General features: G+C 40.9%; 1 protein-coding gene across 1 annotated transcript in view; it reads right to left on the bottom strand.

Annotated features, from left to right (window-relative positions):
* The window catches only part of LOC145400916 (potassium channel subfamily T member 2-like), a 222,844-nt gene that overhangs the window by 132,580 nt on the left and 69,242 nt on the right, over window positions 1–21,022 (bottom strand). The window contains exons 8-14 of the mRNA XM_080273274.1: window positions 17,189–17,283; window positions 15,522–15,705; window positions 14,855–15,019; window positions 12,222–12,422; window positions 11,220–11,437; window positions 10,297–10,446; window positions 7,665–7,969 (exon numbers count right to left, since the gene is read on the bottom strand). Of these exons, the coding sequence (XP_080129400.1) occupies window positions 7,665–7,969; window positions 10,297–10,446; window positions 11,220–11,437; window positions 12,222–12,422; window positions 14,855–15,019; window positions 15,522–15,705; window positions 17,189–17,283 (1,318 nt within the window). The remainder of the gene's footprint in view (window positions 1–7,664; window positions 7,970–10,296; window positions 10,447–11,219; window positions 11,438–12,221; window positions 12,423–14,854; window positions 15,020–15,521; window positions 15,706–17,188; window positions 17,284–21,022) is intronic.

Below are 21,022 nucleotides of genomic sequence, written 5' to 3' on the forward strand. Positions count from 1 at the left end.
TCCAAAGGGTTTCTCATGCACTCTGGTAATACTTCAAACTACCACAATATCACTGGACAGCAGGCTTTTGTTTGGTGTGAAACCCTGGGTAAGACTTACTTTTAGTCAGGGATAGGGGTAGAAGGTGAGTAGAAACCATGGCTCACATGTGTACAAACACAATACAGTATATGAGTGACAGACAAGGATAGGGATGGAAACTGACAAGTGTATGGGGCCAGAAAGAGGAAGGAAGGGGAGACAGCTGGGATATACTGTACTCTGTCCACTTTAACTTGGCCTAAAAGTGCCATCTCACATAATGAGAGATCACTACAATAGCATATAGCTCACAAAGAAGTGCAATAAAAAAGATACAGATATGTGGTACTGGTATAATCCTATTTTGCCACAGAGCTGTAAAAGAGTAAGTGCTATGGAAAGAATGAAGGGCCATAGTACAATACCGACATATTACGTAATACAAGATTAACAATAGAATATGATGCTAATCATAAAGTGTTATAGAATGGAATTATATCCATAGTACTGTATTATGTTAAGTCTGCCACTAAGCTATAGGAATTAGCTGCAAAAGCATAAAAATCTCTGCCAAGTTAAGGTGAACTAAGTACAGGGAGCTAAGACGTCTAATCTAGCTGAAACATCTCACTGAGTGTGCTAGAGGTTGTATTCTATGTGGTTTCAGGGATTCTGCAACACCTCTTCCTTTGCATTATAATTAGCATGTTACACCTCAATATCCTCATGGATGTTACTAATGCAAATTATTTTGCATAACATAAATAACATACAAAAGAATATTACAACATAATATGCTGAACTAGTTGCCAAGGCAGAGGTGCTACAAAACTTTCCTGTGTCACTTAGAATACAGCACTAGATGTCTAGACTCATACAAGACACCTTATGCAGCCAGCGGACACTTGGCAATGTTTGGCCGTACCGTCTTTTCGAAGCTTGAGCAGGACACACCTCCGTCCTACAAGGAGGAAAATCAGGTGCCTATCAGATATTGGCATTCGCTGTGAGGTCGGACAAAGAGATAACATGACAGTCTCCCTTTAATCGGGAATTTTTACTAACTACCAAATTTAAATTATTACTGAATGAATGAAAGCTATTCAACTATTTGTCTGCGTTTCACAACAGAGTTGCAGGAGACTTAGCAGCTTGGTAGCCAGCCATCAGGTGATAAAAGGCTGACCCATACAACCATGAAACACTGCCTTAGAAAACATTTATACAGTACAATTATTGTACATGTTAACTACATACTGTCTGTACCAAAGCACTGCCACACAACACACATTTTATAAATTTAAAAGTATTTAGTAGCATTTATGCAACTTTTAATGGTAAGAAATGTTTACATAACAATTGATTCTACTTTATTTTCTGTATTTCTAGCAACTTACATCATTTTACGACTTAATGATTTTGCTTGGGAAACCATTTAATAGATCAGAATTGCTGATGTAGTAACTGATCTGAGTTTTATATTTTAAATGCATCCTCATTCTGAAAAAGTGACTCTCAAATGACTAATTTCTGCTGCTTCCTTATGAAACTACATCTTGAAATTACGAGGCTCTTATCTGGAGGTGTTATCTTTTAGTCCGACAATCCACTGGGGTGGGGGGAGATGCCAATGGGACCATCTCTGTGTTCACCTTGACAAAACACTCACTTGCAAACATGGAGTGGGAAGAAAAGGGGGGAGGCAGGGGATGAGTACAAACTGATGTCCTTCCTAGTTTATTTTTGCTGGAACCAGACAATCTCATTCAATTTATGAAATGCCTCAAGAATGGAAGGGATTTTTTTTTTTAATAATCTCTATCTAACCTTTCAAATCTGAAGTCTATTAATCATAAGTAAATTGTCTATGAAAGGCAGGGGAAAAAATAACAAAGACATCCCTGGACTCAATGGGTTAAAACTTAATTTGTAATGAGGAAAGGATGTTGCCAACTCTGATGGACATTTATGGAATATCTATGCTTTTTAAATATGATCATTCTGTATCCCACATTACAGAGTTGAGTTAACAGCTCACTTTTTGTTGAACTTTCTTTGGAAGGAACAAGGGCTGTAATCTCTCATCCATAGGTTCCCTCTTAATATTTATATATATATAAAAGTTCTCCTACAATATTTAGATGTCTAGTGATCTAGTGATTTAAGGTGTTCTAACTGGATGTTGCCTATCAAGAGTCTATTTTTGAGGAGGGTTGGAGCTTACTGCTTAAGTAATGCTGTCATGGGACAGTCACTGGTCTCTTATACCTTAAAAATTTGAACTAATGGCCTAGCCCTAGGGCCCCTGTGCTCTTAATGGGATAATACAAGAGTGGATAATAGATGGTTGGATTTAAAAAAAAAAAAAAAAGTCATACTGTTCTTCAGGAATTATCATAAAATACTTCAAATACTGGGGGCCTGTCTTCTCATTCATGATATAAAGGCTTAAACATATGGGTGTGAAAGCTGGGGAGGGGCAGGGGAAATGGAAGATATGAGATGATGAAGAAAGTGAACTGACCAAAGGGGCACTTTGAATACATCGGCTGACAGACAGATAAAAGCAGCAGTTATAATTACAACAACAATGAAGACCAAGGCTGATTTTGTGGTAAGGCATAGGGCTACATTCCTGCATATTCACTATCTCTTCCCTACCAGTTTAAGGGTCATATTTTAAGTGGGATAGGGAACTTCTTGGCATTTCTCCATTAGTGATTGTTTGGCACATTACGTCTCAACATCCTCTGGTATGTTATTGATGCAAACTATGTCGACTTTTAAACCAATATGATAACATGCATGAGAATCTTACAATGTAATATGCAAAATACAGTAAAACCTCTACAATTCGGCATCCTTCAAGTCGGACACCCCTACAACTCAGGAAGGCTTCAAAATAATCATTTAAAAAATCAAAATTTAAAAATTCCCAAAAATGCACACATGAGAGGAAGAGAGTCGGTAAAAATCCCCCCAACTCGGTAAGATACTGAGTTGTACAGTAATGTTTAAGTGTTTAGTATTTAGTTCCCCAGTATAGTACAGGTCATAAATACATTACAGTATGGCCTTTATAGTGTTAATTGTACTTTACATAATATACAATGTCAAGTACAGTACAGTAAAGGTGTGCCCAAAAGTGATCTTGAGCCCCCCTAACACCTCCAAAAACTACCAAAAGTCCTCCTCCATGCCTGGAATACACCCTACAACTGCATGGAATCATGGTAAGGCAGCTTTTACTGTTTATTGTAAAAACTTTTAATTTTCTTCCATTTTTTTCCATTTTTCCTTTTTTTTGTGTGTGTGTGCTAGGGGGGAACTTAAAGTTCATCCCTACAACTCGGCAAATAGGCTAACTCAGCAAGGCTTGCACATGTATTATGCCGAGTTGTAGAGGTTTTACTGTAAATCCCTAAGGAAGAGGTGGTAGGAAACCTAATCAACTGCCTCCATATCATACTATCTTCCACCATCAGGATGCAACTCATACTTTTCTCACTTTCTATCCTAAGCTGAATAAAATCATCTTGTGGTGGCAAGAAAATAAAAGTTACATATTCAAGCCAAAGGAGTTTCAGGAAAAAAGTACTGATTAAAAGTACCCATACAGTACTGGCATTAACTTTTCAAATCCAATAATGTATAAATTAAATTATTCTTGCACTCAGAGAACTATTTTATTAAACTTGGGAAGGACCTCCAGCAATGAAAGCCTTAATGATGGCTGTATCTAACCTCTCCAGCTTGAAAAGTCTCCCCTTAATGCAATAAAACAACCTGGAAACAGCATCTATCTATCTATCTACCTATTTCCAGACGCCTCAATCCCGTTTGGGGTGGCCACAAACAAATCGCCTCCAAGTCGCCCTGTCCCTCGCCATTTCACTGCCCTGCTCCCAACTCACACCCCCCCTCTCTCATATACCTCTCCACCCCATCCCTCCATCTCATCCTCGGCCTCCCCCTCCCTCCATCTCATCCTCGGCCTCCCCCTCCCTCCATCTCATCCTCGGCCTCCCCCTCCCTCTTCCCCCCTCCACCTCACTCACATACACTCTCTTCGTCAGTCTTTCACCCTCCATCCTCTCCACATGGCCAAACCACCTCAGTGTGTTCCTCATAACGCTTCCTATCACATCCACATCCACACCACAACGCTCCTTTATATCCTCATTCGTCAGCCTGTCTCTCCATGTGACTCCACAGGCTCCTCTTAAATAAGTCATTTCCACTGCTCTCACTCTTGACTTGTGTCCTTCCAACAACGTCCAAGCTTCACTTCCATACGTTAGAGTTGGTATCACAATACTGTCATGGAGTAACTTTTTCACTTCCATGCTCACTTCCCTGTTTCTTATCACTGCTTTCAAAGCACCAGCAACCTTTCTTCCCTGCTGTACCCTTTCAAGCACTTCACCCTCCAAACCTCCATCCTTACTCATCACATTACCCAAGTACTTAAACGTACTCACATTTTCCAATTCCTCACCATCCAACCTTGCTGTACATTCACTGACTTCACCTCTCTCAAAGACCATCACTTTACTCTTTCCTACATTCACCTTTAGATTCCGTTTCTTACACACTCTCCCAGACTCATCCACCAAGCCTTGCAGCTCCCCTTCGTCTTCACTCAACAACACAGTATCATCTGCAAACAACAGTACAGGGAGTTTCCAAACACTATCCTCTCTCACCAGGGCCACTCCAACATCCACTACCCTACCTTGCACCTTTTTTATTACCCCATCCATGTACAGATTGAACAACCATGGAGACATGACACATCCCTGTTTCAACCCAACTTTCAAAGAGAAAAATTCACTTAGTTCACCAACCACACGCACTGCAGCCTTCGCACCATCGTACATACTCTTCACAGCATTCAACAACTTCCCATCTACTCCATATATTCTTAACTATCTATCTATCTATAGCCCGACGCCCCAATCCCGCAAAGGGTGGCCGCAGACAAAACGCCTCCAAGTCACTCTGTCACCCACCATTTGACTACCCTCCCCCCAACTCACCCCCCCCCTCCCTCATATACCTCTCAACTCCATCCCTCCACCTCATCCTTGGTCTACCTCTCCCTCTCCCTCCTCCCACCTCACCCACATACACCCTCTTAGTCAGTCTTTCATTCTCCATTCTCTCCACATGTCCAAACCACCTCAGTGTATTTCTCCTAATCTTCTCAACCACATCCACAATACTTGTCTATCCACCCTGTCATATGCTTTCTCCAAATCCATGAAAGCCGCATACAACTTCTTTCCCCTCTCTAGAAACTTTTCCACTAAAGATCTAAGAATGAGTAGCTGATCTACACAACCTCTTCCCTTCCTAAAGCCTCCCTGTTCTTCTTCAACTAATTTCTCTGTTCTTTCTCTAACTCTGTCAATAAGTATCCTATCATACACTTTTCCTATTATACTAAGAAGACAAATGCCCCTATGATTACCACACACTTCTTTTTCCCCCTTTTCCTTTGTACAAGGGAATAATCATACCTGACTTCCAATCCTCCGGGACTCTACCTTCCTCCCAGGCCAATCTGCACATCTTCCACATCCATTCTACTATTATCTCTCCCCCATGCTTCAGTATTTCACCACACACTCCATCAATTCCTGGGGCTTTCCCCAATTTAACTTTCTTCATTGCTTCCACAACTTCTATCCTACTGATTTCTTCCTGTCTTCTCACCTCCCTCCTTCTCCCAGCCATTCCCCAGCCACTTATACTTGCCTTACTTCCATCCTCTATGTTCAACAATTCCTTAAAGTGTTCTCTCCATGATTTAAAAAAAAAAAAAAAAAAAAAAAAAAAAAAAATGTCACTGGATTTTAAGGGGTTCATGGCAAATAATGTTCTGTAGCCGATCCTGTTTTCTCTAGTTATATTTTTATAAGTAAGGCCCTCTTATCAAAAGTTAGAATGCAAAAGGGAAGATGAGTACCTAGTTCCCAACAGTAATTTCTGAACCTCAAAATGATGAGTTATCACAAAGGAGCATATGGAGTTAAATGGAGAGACAAACACAAGAAGCTGGTGAAAGAGCACTGTGGTGTCAATATGAATATGCTAGAAAGCATCAGAAGTACTCTGAGATGGTTTGCCCATGTGGAGAGATATGCATGATCTAGTGGGGTAAAAGAGGAGGGGAAGATCAAGGATGACATGGAGAAATGGAGTGGAGGGAAAGGGAGGAGGGAGAGAGCTGGAGAGAGGGCAACTTGATGGCCAAGAACAGGGTGACATGGAGGCAATTTGTCTGTGGCCACCCCTGCCAGGAGAAAGACATCTGTCAAAAGACAAACAGATGGACAGATGAGTACAATGTCTGACCCTTCTCTATCATTGCTAAGTATGGTACACTTTGTAATACAGTATGTTTTAAAATACAGTCACAAACTTGCACACACATATACATCTACACACCTGTAACTCTTTCACTGTATTGGTTTAGGCATCAGTGACTGTGGGTGCCATAGTTAACATATCAGGTTTCTTACTTTTCTTTTGTAATACTGTATACTGTCAACCTTCTTAATCTGATGAAGTACAAGTATTTTCAATTATTTTCTAGTTATCTGTAGGCAGTTTTACTCAGTTTTGGGAGAGACATCTGGTTGTGACGAAGTTAGCAGAGAATGACAAGAATGACCAGTATCACATCCCTGAGTGGCATCATGTCAGCAATAAATCAAAACCACAAGTTCAACCTCAGTCTGAAAAGTTGATGCCCACACTAGAGAAAGGGTTACAATTCCAGAATTTCAGAGTGTCATTATTTAACAAAAAACCATCGCATAACATGTTTATCATACATTCAAACAATGTGACAGAACTGACAGAAAAGAAAGGAAGAAAAAAGTTAATAATTATAAAATGCTACCATCATTTTTATCAACCTCTACAAAACAAAGAAGTATTCGGAAGTATCAAAATGTTGCTGTGTCACTACAATCTGGAAGCCAAGAGTATTAAAATTACACACACATACATATTTTCAAAACTACGGCAGTCAAAACATAGGATGTACTGTAAGTAAGCACAGAAGCCATGGTTAAAAATACAGTATCTACTAATGGAAACTTCATTGGGGAAGCAGCATCAACTAACATAAACAACAGCAAAGTTGAGTAAAGTCCTTGTTATAAGTGAGGCATATGTTCAAAAATAGAGTATCATAATTTTTTCCATACAACAGGAAGCCATGGTATGGTAAATAGGGGGAAATGATAAAGCAGCTTTACAAGAAGCAATATACTTTCATTAGGCCACATTTGTCAATCATATACTGAGGTTTTAACTCTCTCACAATCACTTAGGCTAGATGAATAAAACTGATTGGCATTAGCAGAAATGAACATTTGTGTTGTCTGACCATATATTAATTAGCTAATGGTGACAGTATTAACCTCTAAGGCTACTAACTCTCAGGTGAACATGAAGCATCTGGAATTAGCATAAAGTTCACAAGGGTTGTTCCACCCAGAAAAGCATAAAAAACTGGCATAACAAGGACTTGCCACAGAGAGAAAAATAAATAAAACTAAAAGAGAGAGAGAGAGAGAGAATCTGAACCTCATCACCATCCGATCTAATGTAAAACATCGGTAACATACCTGTTCTGGGCTTAGCTATGTGATCCTCCCTATCTGTTTCCCTCTCACTTCCAACAAGCAGTCCTTTCTCTGGGTCCTTGGTGGCAGCAGATTCTGGGGCAGGTTGGGCCCCCTCAGTGGTACCCTCTGCAGTTGATCCCGCAGTGCCAACCACAAAAGCACTGTTCTCTTCCTTCGTTATACTCATGTAAAAACACGTGTCTGTCTTCTTCATGATGTGACGGGGGCCAGGGTTGAGCAGAATGGTGTCCTCGTAGAACTCAGGAAGATCTACCGGTCGAACCCCAACTAATGCCACACCGTACCTGGGATCAGCAAGCACACATTACATTATACAGCTACTAACAGCAAATATGAAAAACACAAACCATCCAATGCTATAGCGTATCTGGGATCAGGAAGCAGACTGTCGCTAGTATATATATATATATATATATATATATATATATATATATATATATATATATATATATATACATATATATACATATATATATATATATATAAAGGAATAATGAACTACCACCAAGCCATAACATGGTAAGATGGGACTGTAGGAGTAGAGGGAAAATAAAGTCTGGAAGAAACATGGAAATATCATGAAGCAAGGTAGGTCATGAGATTAGTAGTGGACAGTAAGGAGAGAAAGACTGGAGACAAAATCGCCTCCTGTAGTCACCTCTTATGACTAGCCCCGAGCTAGGACCAATGGACCATATACTGTACCTCGGAAGGGCAAAGAAAGATCGTTGGAGAAACCACTATATCTCTCACCTGAAATACACTAACCTGGTGCAGGCCTGAACTGTTAACCTTACCATCGTGAAGTGGGCCCGAACTGTTAACCTTACCATCGTGAAGCAATACCACTGAGCTAACTGCACCCCTGATATGCATCTTAACTCATGTGGGTCTACTTGGGAAACCCCAACCAATACCACACCATATCTGGGATCAGGAGGTACACATATTACACACAGGCCTATTCAAGAAACAAATACTGTATTAACCCGCCCAGTCCCGTCGACATATGGGTACGTTGCAACATTTTGCATTTACCAGTCCTGACGATGTACTGGTACGTCGTGCAATTGCAAGGTCCCTAATTTACACAATTTTCAATTTTCACGTGTGATTTTTTCGTACATATACACGGGACACCTTTCTCTATTCCTCTACAAGATGCCAAGCAGGCACAATGCCTTACACCGCATAACCTCCCCCCCCCCCGCACGCCATTGTCTCGGCAATTCGCCTGTTACCAGTGACCTGGCCAATAAAGACATTCAGGGCCAGAGTGATTCCCCAGTCGACGACAATGTGATAAAGTTTGCATAGCATTAGAGGAAGAAACAGTCAGATGTGATGATCAGGTAATGTGGCAAAAGAGTGTCAGGTATGGTGATGAGTTAGTGAGTGAAACAATGCTTATAATGCCTATATTACTGTTTGAAAACAAATATACTCTCGTACTACATATAAATTCGTACCAAGTAAATATATAAATACCGTTTATGAGTGGTGTGAAATAGTTACCCTCCCATCGAACTCGTTTTCTTTGGTGCCAGCCTGTTAGAAAACCCAGTCAGGTAAGGAGGTACTGCTATCTGGATCGAATATTTTAAACCTCAGGTGAGCGATTTCTCTATGAAATTTCGATGTTTCTCACCAAAAGTGGAGGTTTTAGCCAAAAATTTTTTTTTTCAAAAATACCTCGGGATTGGGGGGTGTCAGAGGTGCGAAATAGCTCGGGACATGATGCGTTAAAGGAAAGACACAAAATAGGTATGTATTGTGCCATGATTTCATTTCCATGAAGAGTTCAAATGAAGATTAATGCACTAGATATGGAAATGTTTATAGCTTGAGAAGATATGAGTTTTGAAACAACCTGTAACATTCTACAGGTATGAATAGAGATGAAACACAACTACATACGTTCCACTTCCATTCACACCTAAAGAATGTCAAGTTGGGCCAAAACTACATTGTATCTTTTTAATAATGAACACTTTCATATGTAGGTACAGCTCTTTCACAAAGCTAATATACCATCATTGCTCAGCAGATTGGGCCACACCTCCATCATCATCATAATCTTAAGCCCACCTAAAGAGGAGGTGATAAGCTCACAGTCCTGAGCTTCAACTGGAATAACTGAAACTTTCTGTTCATGGCAGTCAACCTTAATCCCACCCAAAGACGAGGTGATTAACCTGAAGTTCTGAGGTTCAACTAGGATAACTGAAATTTCCTCTTTGAAGAAGTACATCTTAATATTATGCCTCACTGAGTGCATAAGGGCCTGGGGTTAAGGTATTTATGGGATGAATGTCCAGTCATTTTTTTCCTTGCGTTCCATCATGTGAGCATTACATCCCAACGATCCCCAGTACAGTATTTAAACTTCTTATGGGCCATATCTAGTTTGAGCATATTAACCCACTAGATCACTGAATACGTACTTGTTGCTTAGCTATATGGTTTTCTTGTAACTTCCTAAATTGTTTTCTGAAGTGCAGGAAGCCATTTGGCTTGTCATTCAGTGTAGAGTCATCTGGACATAGCACAAGTGAGTGGATAAAAAAAGAAAGAGCATTAAAATATCATAACAAACAAACACTTGACTAACTTCCTGTGTGAGTGGAAGCTGGCATAGGTGAAGCTCTTTCCCTCGTACTCTCCAAAGAACCGCGAATCACTCAGTTTGATGTGGTAGATCTCGTTGCCAGAACACTTGCCATATAACCGATGCCAGTCCTCCTGTGATGCCTGACCCTCCCTATGGATAAAATTATTGTATTATGATGTGGATCCCAGGTACAGTATGTCTAAGTCTAGTACAATCTTCCAGTACATGGTAAATTGGGTGGTACGAGACACTATACTGCAAAATCCATGCACAGTGCCATTACTATCTTACATGTATTACTGCTCATATGGGCAGCATATCCTGTTTTTTTTCTTTACCAGTATGATTGCATTTCTGACATTAGTGAAGGGGTTGGTGATATAGCAGCACCCAGCAGTAGCTTCACCAGGAACGAACGGGTCTGGAGCTAGTCAACTTGTCCCAACCATTTAGGTGAGTGTCCAGTCACCTGACCCTGAGTGGCAGTATATGAGTAATAAATCCCAACCACTCCTCAGAATGTAAACCTTACTAGCCACATCGGGTTGGAGAACCTTTATCCACTGGACTACCAACCATCTATCTAGTTATAAGATTACCGGCACAACCCAGCACTGTAAATGGTTTCTTGGGCTAATAACACATGAAGAAAGTAGTGTACAGTATACTCACTGTCCTCCTGAAGTGTGTAGTAGCAAAGTAACCGTGTTGTAGCAAAGTAACCAGAGCCTGGATTCATACAGCTGTTGGCTAGCAGTGGAGGTCAAAGGCAGTGGGAAAGACAAAACACAGTATCATACTGACCGTCCTTTCTATGTATGTAGCAGAAAAGTAATCTGTGTAGATGTGCCTGGACTCACAGTTGCTGGCCAGCTGTGGAGGTCATAGACAGTGAGAAAAACAAAACACTGTACCATACTCACTGTCCTCTAGAAGTGTGTAGCAGCAGAGTAACCAGTGTGGATATGCCTGGGCTCATACAGTTGTTGGCCAGCAAGGCATACTTGAGTTCATCCTCACATATCACGTGCTCTGCAAACTTCACGTGCAGTTTGTTCTCTGCACGGAAGATCTGTACATACTGAGCCACATTAGGTGCAAAGTCCTTGACCGCCCATGACCGTAAGATTGTGTGCTCGTCCTGCAGGTAAAGAATAAGAAGGGTTAACTAACTTACCTCTGTGCTTGTTGACTACATGAGGGGCATTAGGGTAAGTATTCTATTAAAGCTAAGTTCCAATCTTTCCACAGAATACAACACTGAGCAAGTATGTAAGAAGAACTGAACCATCATCATCATCATGATCAACCCCAGGTAAGGGTTATCATCAGTAAGGGCATAGAAAAAAAAAAAAAACTTGCCCATCACAATCACTGCTGGGTAAAGGCTGGCAATACAGCTTTTAAAATCCTAGCCATAATACTTGTCATTGGCACATAGGTGGTGCTGAAGCTGCATGACACCCAGTACTGATGTTACTGACAGAGGGAGAGAGAGAGAGAGAGAGAGAGAGAGAGAGAGAGAGAATGCATGGTCAACTCAAGACCTTGCCAAAAATGAAAGAAGGAAAGTCTATGGAGAGAGAGAGAGAGAGAGAGAGAGAGAGAGAGAGAGAGAGAGAATGCATGGTCAACTCAAGACCTTGCCAAAAATGATGAAAGAAGGAAAGTCTGTAGGGAGAGAGAGAGAGAGAGAGAGAGAGAGAGAGAGAGAGAGAGAGAGAGAATACACGGTCAACTTAAGACCTTGCCAAAAATGAAGGAAGGAAAATAAAATCACAGCTAAACAGCCACCTCATTTTCTGCTTTGCTTACATCCATTTTTCATACTTATATTAAAATGCTAGAAAATTTCTCGTCAGATATGGTCAGCATTTCATTAACCATAGAAAAAAAAAAAAAAAACTGTGCGTGTGTAAACTCACTGCGGCAGTCTTGTCTGCATACTGCCTGGCTGCTAGGATAAAACAAGCCTCAGCCTCACTCATCCTGGCCCGCGAAAGGTCCCCGTCCTTGAGACACGACCCCTGGATGTATATGACTCGTTGCGCCCACATCGGCACTTGCAGGATCATCTTCATCGTGGGATCCAGCTCCATCGGCGACAGTAGCACTACATAGTAATCCTGACACATAACAATACACTATCATCAGCAAAAAATTGTGGTATATCCCGACACAGTAACAAGCAGGTTGCCAATTCATGCAAACTGAGTCACTAGATCAGTCTCTCAAGGTCGCAAAATTGTTGATATAAAGACTACAATAAAGTTAACAATGAAAACACTGCAAGTGACCCGCATAGGCTGAGTGAATGATTACAGGGTATCAGAATAACATGTGAGGAAAAAGCGGTGCGATGTAAATTTTACGAATATATAATACTTCAATGAGCATCAGCACTTACTTTGAAAGCGCTTAAATAAAAATGGCAAAGTTCCAGGACAGGACAGTCAAGGTGAGAGATAAAGCACAATTCGAGTACGTCATGGCACACGAACGATCACTGTGGATGACGTCTTCCCATTTTATTTATTTATTCTTTAACTGGTGTTTACATATTACTTGTTCTTACATTGATTTGATCCAAAAATCGCCAAAAGAAATATAGTAGCTGAAATTTCGCTAAGCAGCTAAAAGGTAGAAAAAGTAGCTGAGCGACTTGAAATCGCCATATCTATGGTCCGTCTATTTTATGAAGAGCGTTTGGGCGTTGTCCCTCTTGGGAATTTCCTAGGTCGCCTCTCTGCCAAACGTGTACATCTCTCTATCTCATGTCAGCTATTTACTACTTCTAAATAAAGTTTATTTACAGTATATATATATTTAATTCTTTAATAAGGCTATATAGTGTTATAAATGCCTCTTTTTTTTTCTTTTAATAACAATTAGTTTTTATAAATACCACATCACTTGGCAGCGTGCTTTCCAACGTGGCCACGCTTGTAAGGGTGGAGTGACCGTGTTAATCCAGGTCATTTCCACTCTGGCCGCCACCTGAGATGGATGCTCATACTCCGCTACTCGCTCTCGTTTGCTCCACAGTAGAGAAAAAGAATTTTACAATGTAAATAAGTATTTTTTAGAAGACAAGGCAAACAGAGGACCTATAATTGTTCCCTCAAAAGCTGTTATAAACCACAAATAAACATCACACTTTAAGGAGATCACAGTCATAATAAAAAACAATGTGAGAGAGAGAGAGAGAGAGAGAGAGAGAGAGAGAGAGACAGAAACAGAAAGTAGGGGGAAGGGTCATGGAGAAAGGGAATGAATAAGAGCGCAACAAGGCAGACAGTCTGGAGGCTTTTCCTCAAACTCTAATAATTCATAAAAGTGTATAGACTTTTTATAGAAATAAATCTATAAAAATGTAATTTCTGTATGCAGAGAGAGAGAGAGAGAGAGAGAGAGAGAGAGAGGAGTGTGGTGTGCTGGGAGGGAGAGTTGTCATTAGCGCCTTTATTCTAATCCGATTAAGTGGCCCAGTACAAAGTATGGCAACATTGAGGGACGGGGACTCCCCAAGAGGGACAAAGCCCAAACGCTCTTCATAAAATAGACAGACCATAGTGACAAACCACACTGGCAATCCTGATAACAATTCACTATCACCAGCAAAAATTCTTAGAAATCCTGACACATGCAATAACAATACACCATCACCCCCCAAATTTATTATCCAGTTTCAGTAGGTCTACATTAGAGAAAAAAAAGTTACCTACTGTCGAGCAAAAGTTCGCCTTCTGTTCAATTACGTCTGCTAAAGAGAAAATTTTTCCATTATGACAAGCAAAAATCCATCTCTTGTTATATACGACTACTTCAGAGAGAAAAGTAATCCATTGTCACCAGTAAAAGTTCACCTATAATTTCACTGCGTTTGCTTCAAAAAAAAAAAAAAAAATACTCAGGGACAAAAGTTCACCAACTACTCCACTGTCTCAGTTTCGCAGAACATGTCGGTCACTTCCCTCCCTGATGCACCATGACAAAGGGAATCATCTATGGGGAGGGAAACATAACTAGTCTCCCGCTGAAATATTAACCACCAGAGGAAAGTGACTAGGTTAAGTGGTACTGGATGAAATGATATCACTAAGTCTACTGTCATAAGTAAAGGTTCAACAACAGAACTAGAAATTGGTTATCTGAAAAGGGAATGTGGAATTATATGGAGACGAAAAATTATGAAATTCAGGATTGTTACGGTGATGATGTGTATGTGCTGGACCACAATGAGATAGTTTGGCCGTGTGGAACGAAATGTGAGTGAAACACTGATTATGACAGTGTTTGTGAATGAAGTGCAGGGACAGAGAGGGGAAGTGGGAGACCAAGAATGAGACGGAGGGACCGTGTAGAGAGGTGTATGAATAAGGGTGACATGGGGGTGATGAGACAGTTGCCTGATGGTGAAGGACAGGATGACGTGGTGGCGAGCTTCGTGGCCATCCCCTCTGGCGTCTGGTGACAAAGACATAGACTGACATAGATAGACAGATACTGATAAACAGATAGACATCAAATGGCCACTGCACAGATCTATGCTACTAACCTGTAGGTGGGGATGGGCATAGAACTCATTAAGGAAGTCCATGATGGTGTCTGCCTGTAGGTTTGTGGAGCAGACCACCACATGCCTTTCACTCTGCGCCCGGTGAGCAGAATACGTCCCGCCAAGTTTCTTGCGTTCCATCCAGGTGAACGCCAACTGCTCAAACTGTACATAAGCACTTAAAATTAAATTCTTTGAGTCTGCACACCTCTCAGGTCAATTCTCTCTCTCTCTCTCTCTCTCTCTCTCTCTCTCTCCCTCTCATTTCAACATATCTGTATCTACCATAATGTTTCTACGCAGAGCCTTTTGCAACCTTCAGGAGGCCCTATGCAGGATTAATGAAGGCCATGTATGTACTCCACCTGCATTTTACTTAACAGCTACGCAGAATCATGATGACCATAAACAACTATGACGGCTAATTATATTAACAAAACCAAACACCAATAAAACAAATAATAAATGAAAACACACTAATATCAAACAAACCTTACAAAAACACGCGGGGCATTTAATCGGTCATACAACTTATACACAAAATATACGTTACCAAAACACAAGGCAGTAACTAATACAAACACCATAACATGCCAACAAACCCTCACTAAAAAAAAAAAATAAATAAATACTTAAACATTACTAAAACATCTCTGCGCCTCAATACCTGTGTGGGCAGTACGATGAGCGCGACACAGATCATGATGACCATAAACAGCTGTGAAGGCCAAATATCCGGCACGAAATCGCCATACCCGACCGTACTGAAGGTGACGATGACGTAGTACACGGCTTGGAACAGGTTGAGGTGGCGATGTCCAGCCCGTTGAAAGTGCTGGATCCCACACACGCTACAAGGGGGGGGGGGGGAGAGAGAGAGAGAGAGAGAAAAAAAAAAAATTACCCTCGCAATACTCTCATCATTAATATTCAAGCACCCAACTACAGGTAACTCCTCGTAATTAACCTGCATGTCAACCAGCCAATCAAGGGCCAGGGAGAGCAACATTACTCCACACGTTACCTGTTGTGGTGGTGTCTGTTGTTAGTTTATTGTTGCTGCTACCACATGACTTTGTTCAATTTTGCAAAAAAAATTTCTTGTGTAGCAGGGGCTAATGAAGGCTGTTAGTACTTCCTCAAAAAAAAAAAAAAAAAAAAAAAAATAATAATAATAAATAACTTTCCAAACCTGAAAAACTGCCAGGAAGAGCCAAGAATAAACCGATAAAATGCATACAGTACTCTGACTTTAGTGGTTTAGAAAGCTGGCTTTGGTGGTGGATGAGCTGAATTTATAGACAGGCTACTATATGCTGTATGTTAACTTAAAATACAGTTTGGTCTTGCCTATCTCGTCTTCAATGCTACTATTATTTCCATCTCCAAAAGTACTGAAATTCTCGGTGCTTCACTTAACAATGCCCTCAGCTGGACCTCTCCTGTCAGATTACTTGCTAAAACCACCTAAAAGAAACTTGGTTTATTGTACAGAGTTCGTAGCTTCTTCACTGACGAGCAGTTACCTGTAGTTTATACGTCATGTGCGCTCTCAGCTGGAATATTGCTCACCCTTGTGGAATGGATGAGGAGAAACTGCACGAAAACAACTAGACAAAATTCAGAACAAAGCTGTTAGAATTATTAATAACCCTGCTATCACAAATGAACTACCTCCCCTACAAGTAAGAAGGAATGTTGCCTCCCTTGCATTATTTTAGATACTTTTATGGCAAATGCTCAGACGAAGTTGCATCCATTGTGCCACCTTTCCATGTCTTCCCCTGTGCTACACGAGCTCTGGTAGTGCTCATGACTAGAATGTCACACTGCCATATTGCAGAACTTCCACCTATCAGAAATCTTTTATTCCCCAAACTGCATCTCTTTGGAACTCGCTTCCCCAGAGTGGTTTCCCCCCAAACTTCAACCTACGGTCAAGTCCAACTGTTACAGATTTTTTTAATGAAACGAGGACACCAATAATCTGGTGTATGGATTATTTTTTTTATTCATTTTGTTTTTCCTCCCTCTGTTCTATAAAAAAAAAATTCCTACCCTAATTACACTTAACCTGACCTGACCTAGTCTTACTTAACCCAATCCATTTCAGTGTCACCCATATTAACGTAATATATAACCCAACTCAGCTCAAACTAACCAACCCAAACTCAGCCCAAGCAAACCAAAAAAACCATAATTGAGCCTAACCTAGCCAAACCTAACCTAACATTACCTAACCCAACCCAACCCAACCTGAGCCCAACCCAACTCGCTGAACATAATATAGGGGAAAAAAAAAAAACTTACTTCAATTAAGGCAATATTACTCACCTGGTAAACACAAGACACATGAAGGTTGCTGCCAATATCATCAGCTGCTGACTCAGGGCTGACTGTGACCGCTGCATCGCCCGGTGTAAGTCGTTCTGCGAGGGAGTATATGGGAGTTTATGAAAATCCACGCCCATCGATTTGGGTTCCTTAGAGACTGATTTTTTTTCTAAACCACGTAATGCTCCCAAATGTGAGGGTTTGACACCTTTTTTATGATTTATTTTGTTATGTTAGTCAAAATCCCGCAGAAATTAGTATTTTTTCTCTTTTTTAGCCCCATGAGCAAAACGATCTTCTGTTGGATTAATCTTGCCACGTACGAACATTTTTATTCTTTTTGAGAGGGACCTATAGTACACGCAGAGAAGGGGTTCATGAAGGCGATATTTACCCGTTCCTGTCTGAAAGTATCTCTTGTGAGAAATCGTCTGGTACTCTCTTTGTACTCTAATTTGGCCTAAAATTCCTATGTCTTCATTTTGAATGCCGTGCAATAACAACAGATTAACACTAGATTATGCAAGTCACGAAGAAATGCTATGGAAGGGATGAAGAGACGTAGCACTGTCTTCTCCTTCGACTGAACGACGTGAAACGCGATGAAAAAAAAAAAAAAAAATCGGGTCAAGATAAAACAACCATAGTACCAAGAACTAAATAAAATTACTTCGTCGCAGTGAAGAAGTTTAATGTGTAAGACTTTTGGCAGTTACTATAGTTCATTCATCTTAACTTCGCCCACATAATCGTCCTTTTACTATTTTATATATCTCTGCTTCTTGCAATCACCCGGAAATCTCTCTCTCTCTCTCTCTCTCTCTCTCTCAATCTACCTACATACCTATCTACCCATCTACCTATCTATCTAAGCCAGATGCTGTAATCCCGGAAGGGGTGGTCGCAAACGAATCACCTGTATGTCAACCTACTGTCCGCCATCAGGCTGCCATTGCTTCAACTTAGCTCCTTCATTCATCCCCTTCTTGCCTCCAACCCTCCATCAGAGACAAATGAATCATACAACGATAACTTGAAAAACTTTACAATTACTCAGACAATTTCTTTTCTTACATGACATAGCACTCTCTTACACATATTCTGTTCTTCACTTCGTCCTTGATCTACCTCTCCTGCTTCTTACTACCCTTTTAATTCCAGGAAACATCATCGGTTTTAGACAGTTTAATATTTGTCCTCATTCACTCTGAAAAAAAGAAAGACTTTAAAAAATTAATTCAAGAAAGCATCATTAATCCAGGTAATTATAAATCCCTACAAAAATACTTTAGACAAATAATGAAAATTCTATATTGTAGTATTCCCAGAAAACATGGCCAAAGGATAATAACGGAGAGTAACCGACCCCACCGAGCTGTCAATATGCCACTCAGAACTAGACTGGACCAAATACTGCGAACTATATCATATTTCTGGAAGCGCTGAGTCGTACTGGACTGGATTTGGAAAGAGGAATGGGTAAAATTGGGTAAACTAAAGAGGAATAACGAAAAATGGACATGAAAATAAACGAACAGGGGAAAAATGAGGTGAAAATGGAAGGGGGAATACGAAATAGGAACGAAAATGACTCGAAAAAGGACGAGAAAGGAGACTTCAGACAGAAAGGAAAGAGGAGACATTCTATTCGGTTGGAAGAAGGTGGAAAGGACTAATATCAGGCTTGAAAACTTTGAAAATGGATTGAAATAGGGATGGAACAGCCTGAACTGAGCTAAAAATGGGCGGGAAGAGATAGCACGGGGTTAAAATGGCAGAAATTGGGCTAGAAAGGAGTAATAAGGGACAAAATTGTTGCTAAAATCGAAAAAAAAAAAAAATTGATTTAAAATAAACAATGGTCGGAACTGAGTGGAATTAGACGAGAGAGAGAGAGAGAGAGGGGGGGGGGTAAGTGTAATACTAGGAACCACTGGTCAATCTAATAAACACTAGGACATTCGAGTGTGGCGAAATAAATAGCAGGTTATTGCCAATATGAATGCAAGGAGTGTGAGCCAATATTCTTTCTCATTTTCTCCCCCCCTCTCTCTCCCTCTTCCCCTCTCCTTTCCCCTCCATCCCTCCTTCTACCTCTCCTCATTCCTTTTCCCTCCTCCCTTGTCTCTCCTCTTGTCCGTCTCTCTCTCTCTCTCTCTCTTTCTCTCTCTCTCTCTGTAATGGGGGTCATTCAATAGGTAACTGTTTTTTACTCATCTTTGTTTTGTTTGCCTGGTTTATTTATTTTCTTTCTCTGTTTTCTTACTCTCTTTCTTTCCGTTCTCTCTTTTGTCTCTTTTTCTCATGCTTCTGTCTTTGTCTGTCTGTCTCTGTCTGTCTGTCAGTCTGTCTGTCCCCCCCCCTCTCTCTCTCTCTCACACACACACACACACACACACACACACACACACACACACGCACATACACGTCTTTTCTTTTCCTTCTGGTCATCCTCTTTCCTCCTTCACCTTCTTTCCTGGTTCTTCGTTTACCGTGCTACTTCCCTTCGTTTCTATTTTACGTTTCTTACTTTCCCATCCCTATTATGCCCTACCTTTTTTTATTCTTTCCTCACTTTCAGCTTTTATCGTTCCCTTCCTTCCTCCTTTTCTCTTTCTCTTTCCTCCCTTCCTTACCCCTTCCTCTCTTCTTCCTTCTTTCCTTCCTCAATCTCCTCCTTCCTAACTTCCTTCCTTCCTTCTTCGCCACTCCCCCATTAACTTCACAAGTTAATTAGGGTATGAACAGTAACTTGAGAGAATATCAAGTGTGCATAATACATACATAAACATACACAAAAATACACACACAGATGTATCCACAAATACAGCAAGTAAATCATACCTTCAAAGATACGTTACACAATATTATACCGCACATGGATGTGCGCGCGCGCACACGCACACACACACACACACGCACGCACACACACACACACACACACACACACACACACACACACACACACACACACACACAGATGTAGGTATATCCATTATTTGGACTTTCATATATGCGCAACAACTCACACACACACACACACACACACACACACACACACACACACACACACACACACACACAGATGTAGGTAGCCTATATCTATTTTATGGACTTTCATATATGCGCAAAAACTTCACACACACACACACACACACACACACACACACACACACACACACACAAAGTGGTAGTGGAGTGGGCTACTGATCGTTAAATAGCGGTTTACGGTGTTGAATTCCATAAACCAACACAATCCACAAGCCATAAAAACACCCCAGCGAATACCACCACGATGGTCTGTGCATACCATGACGGTCTTGTATTAGCACCCAGGTGGTGGCATAAGAAGGTGTTTGGTGTTATCTCCAGCCTCTCTCTCTCTCTCTCTCTCTCTCTCTCTCTCTCTCTCTCTCATAACCTCTCCCAGATCATTAAGGTGAAGGGGATTACCTCAGTAGGGGGTGCAAGGAAGAAAGGAAATCAGGTGAAATACGTCGAAATTGGGTAGGATAGAGGCAGACTGGGTGGAAAAGGTTGATATTGGACAGGAGTGAGGCAATCTAGGTGAAATAGGATGAAATTGGGTGGGGGAGCGAAATGGGTGGGAGAGTAAAATTGGGCAAAGAGACCGAAATAAAATGGGAGGGAGGCAGACTGGATGGAAGAGGTTGAAACTGGGTGGGAGAGAGAAAGACTGGGTGGAACAGGTTCAAACTGGGTGGAAGAGAGGCAAACTGCGTGTGGAATGGGGTGAAATTGGGTGAGAGAGACAAATTAAGTAGACGGCAACTAAACTGGGGAGGACAGACTGAAACTGGGTGGAAGGGAGGT

The sequence above is a fragment of the Coenobita brevimanus genome, chromosome 54 (assembly GCF_032717465.1).
Source record: "Coenobita brevimanus isolate Jiangsu-jjx chromosome 54, ASM3271746v2, whole genome shotgun sequence".
Classification (NCBI taxonomy): domain Eukaryota; kingdom Metazoa; phylum Arthropoda; class Malacostraca; order Decapoda; family Coenobitidae; genus Coenobita; species Coenobita brevimanus.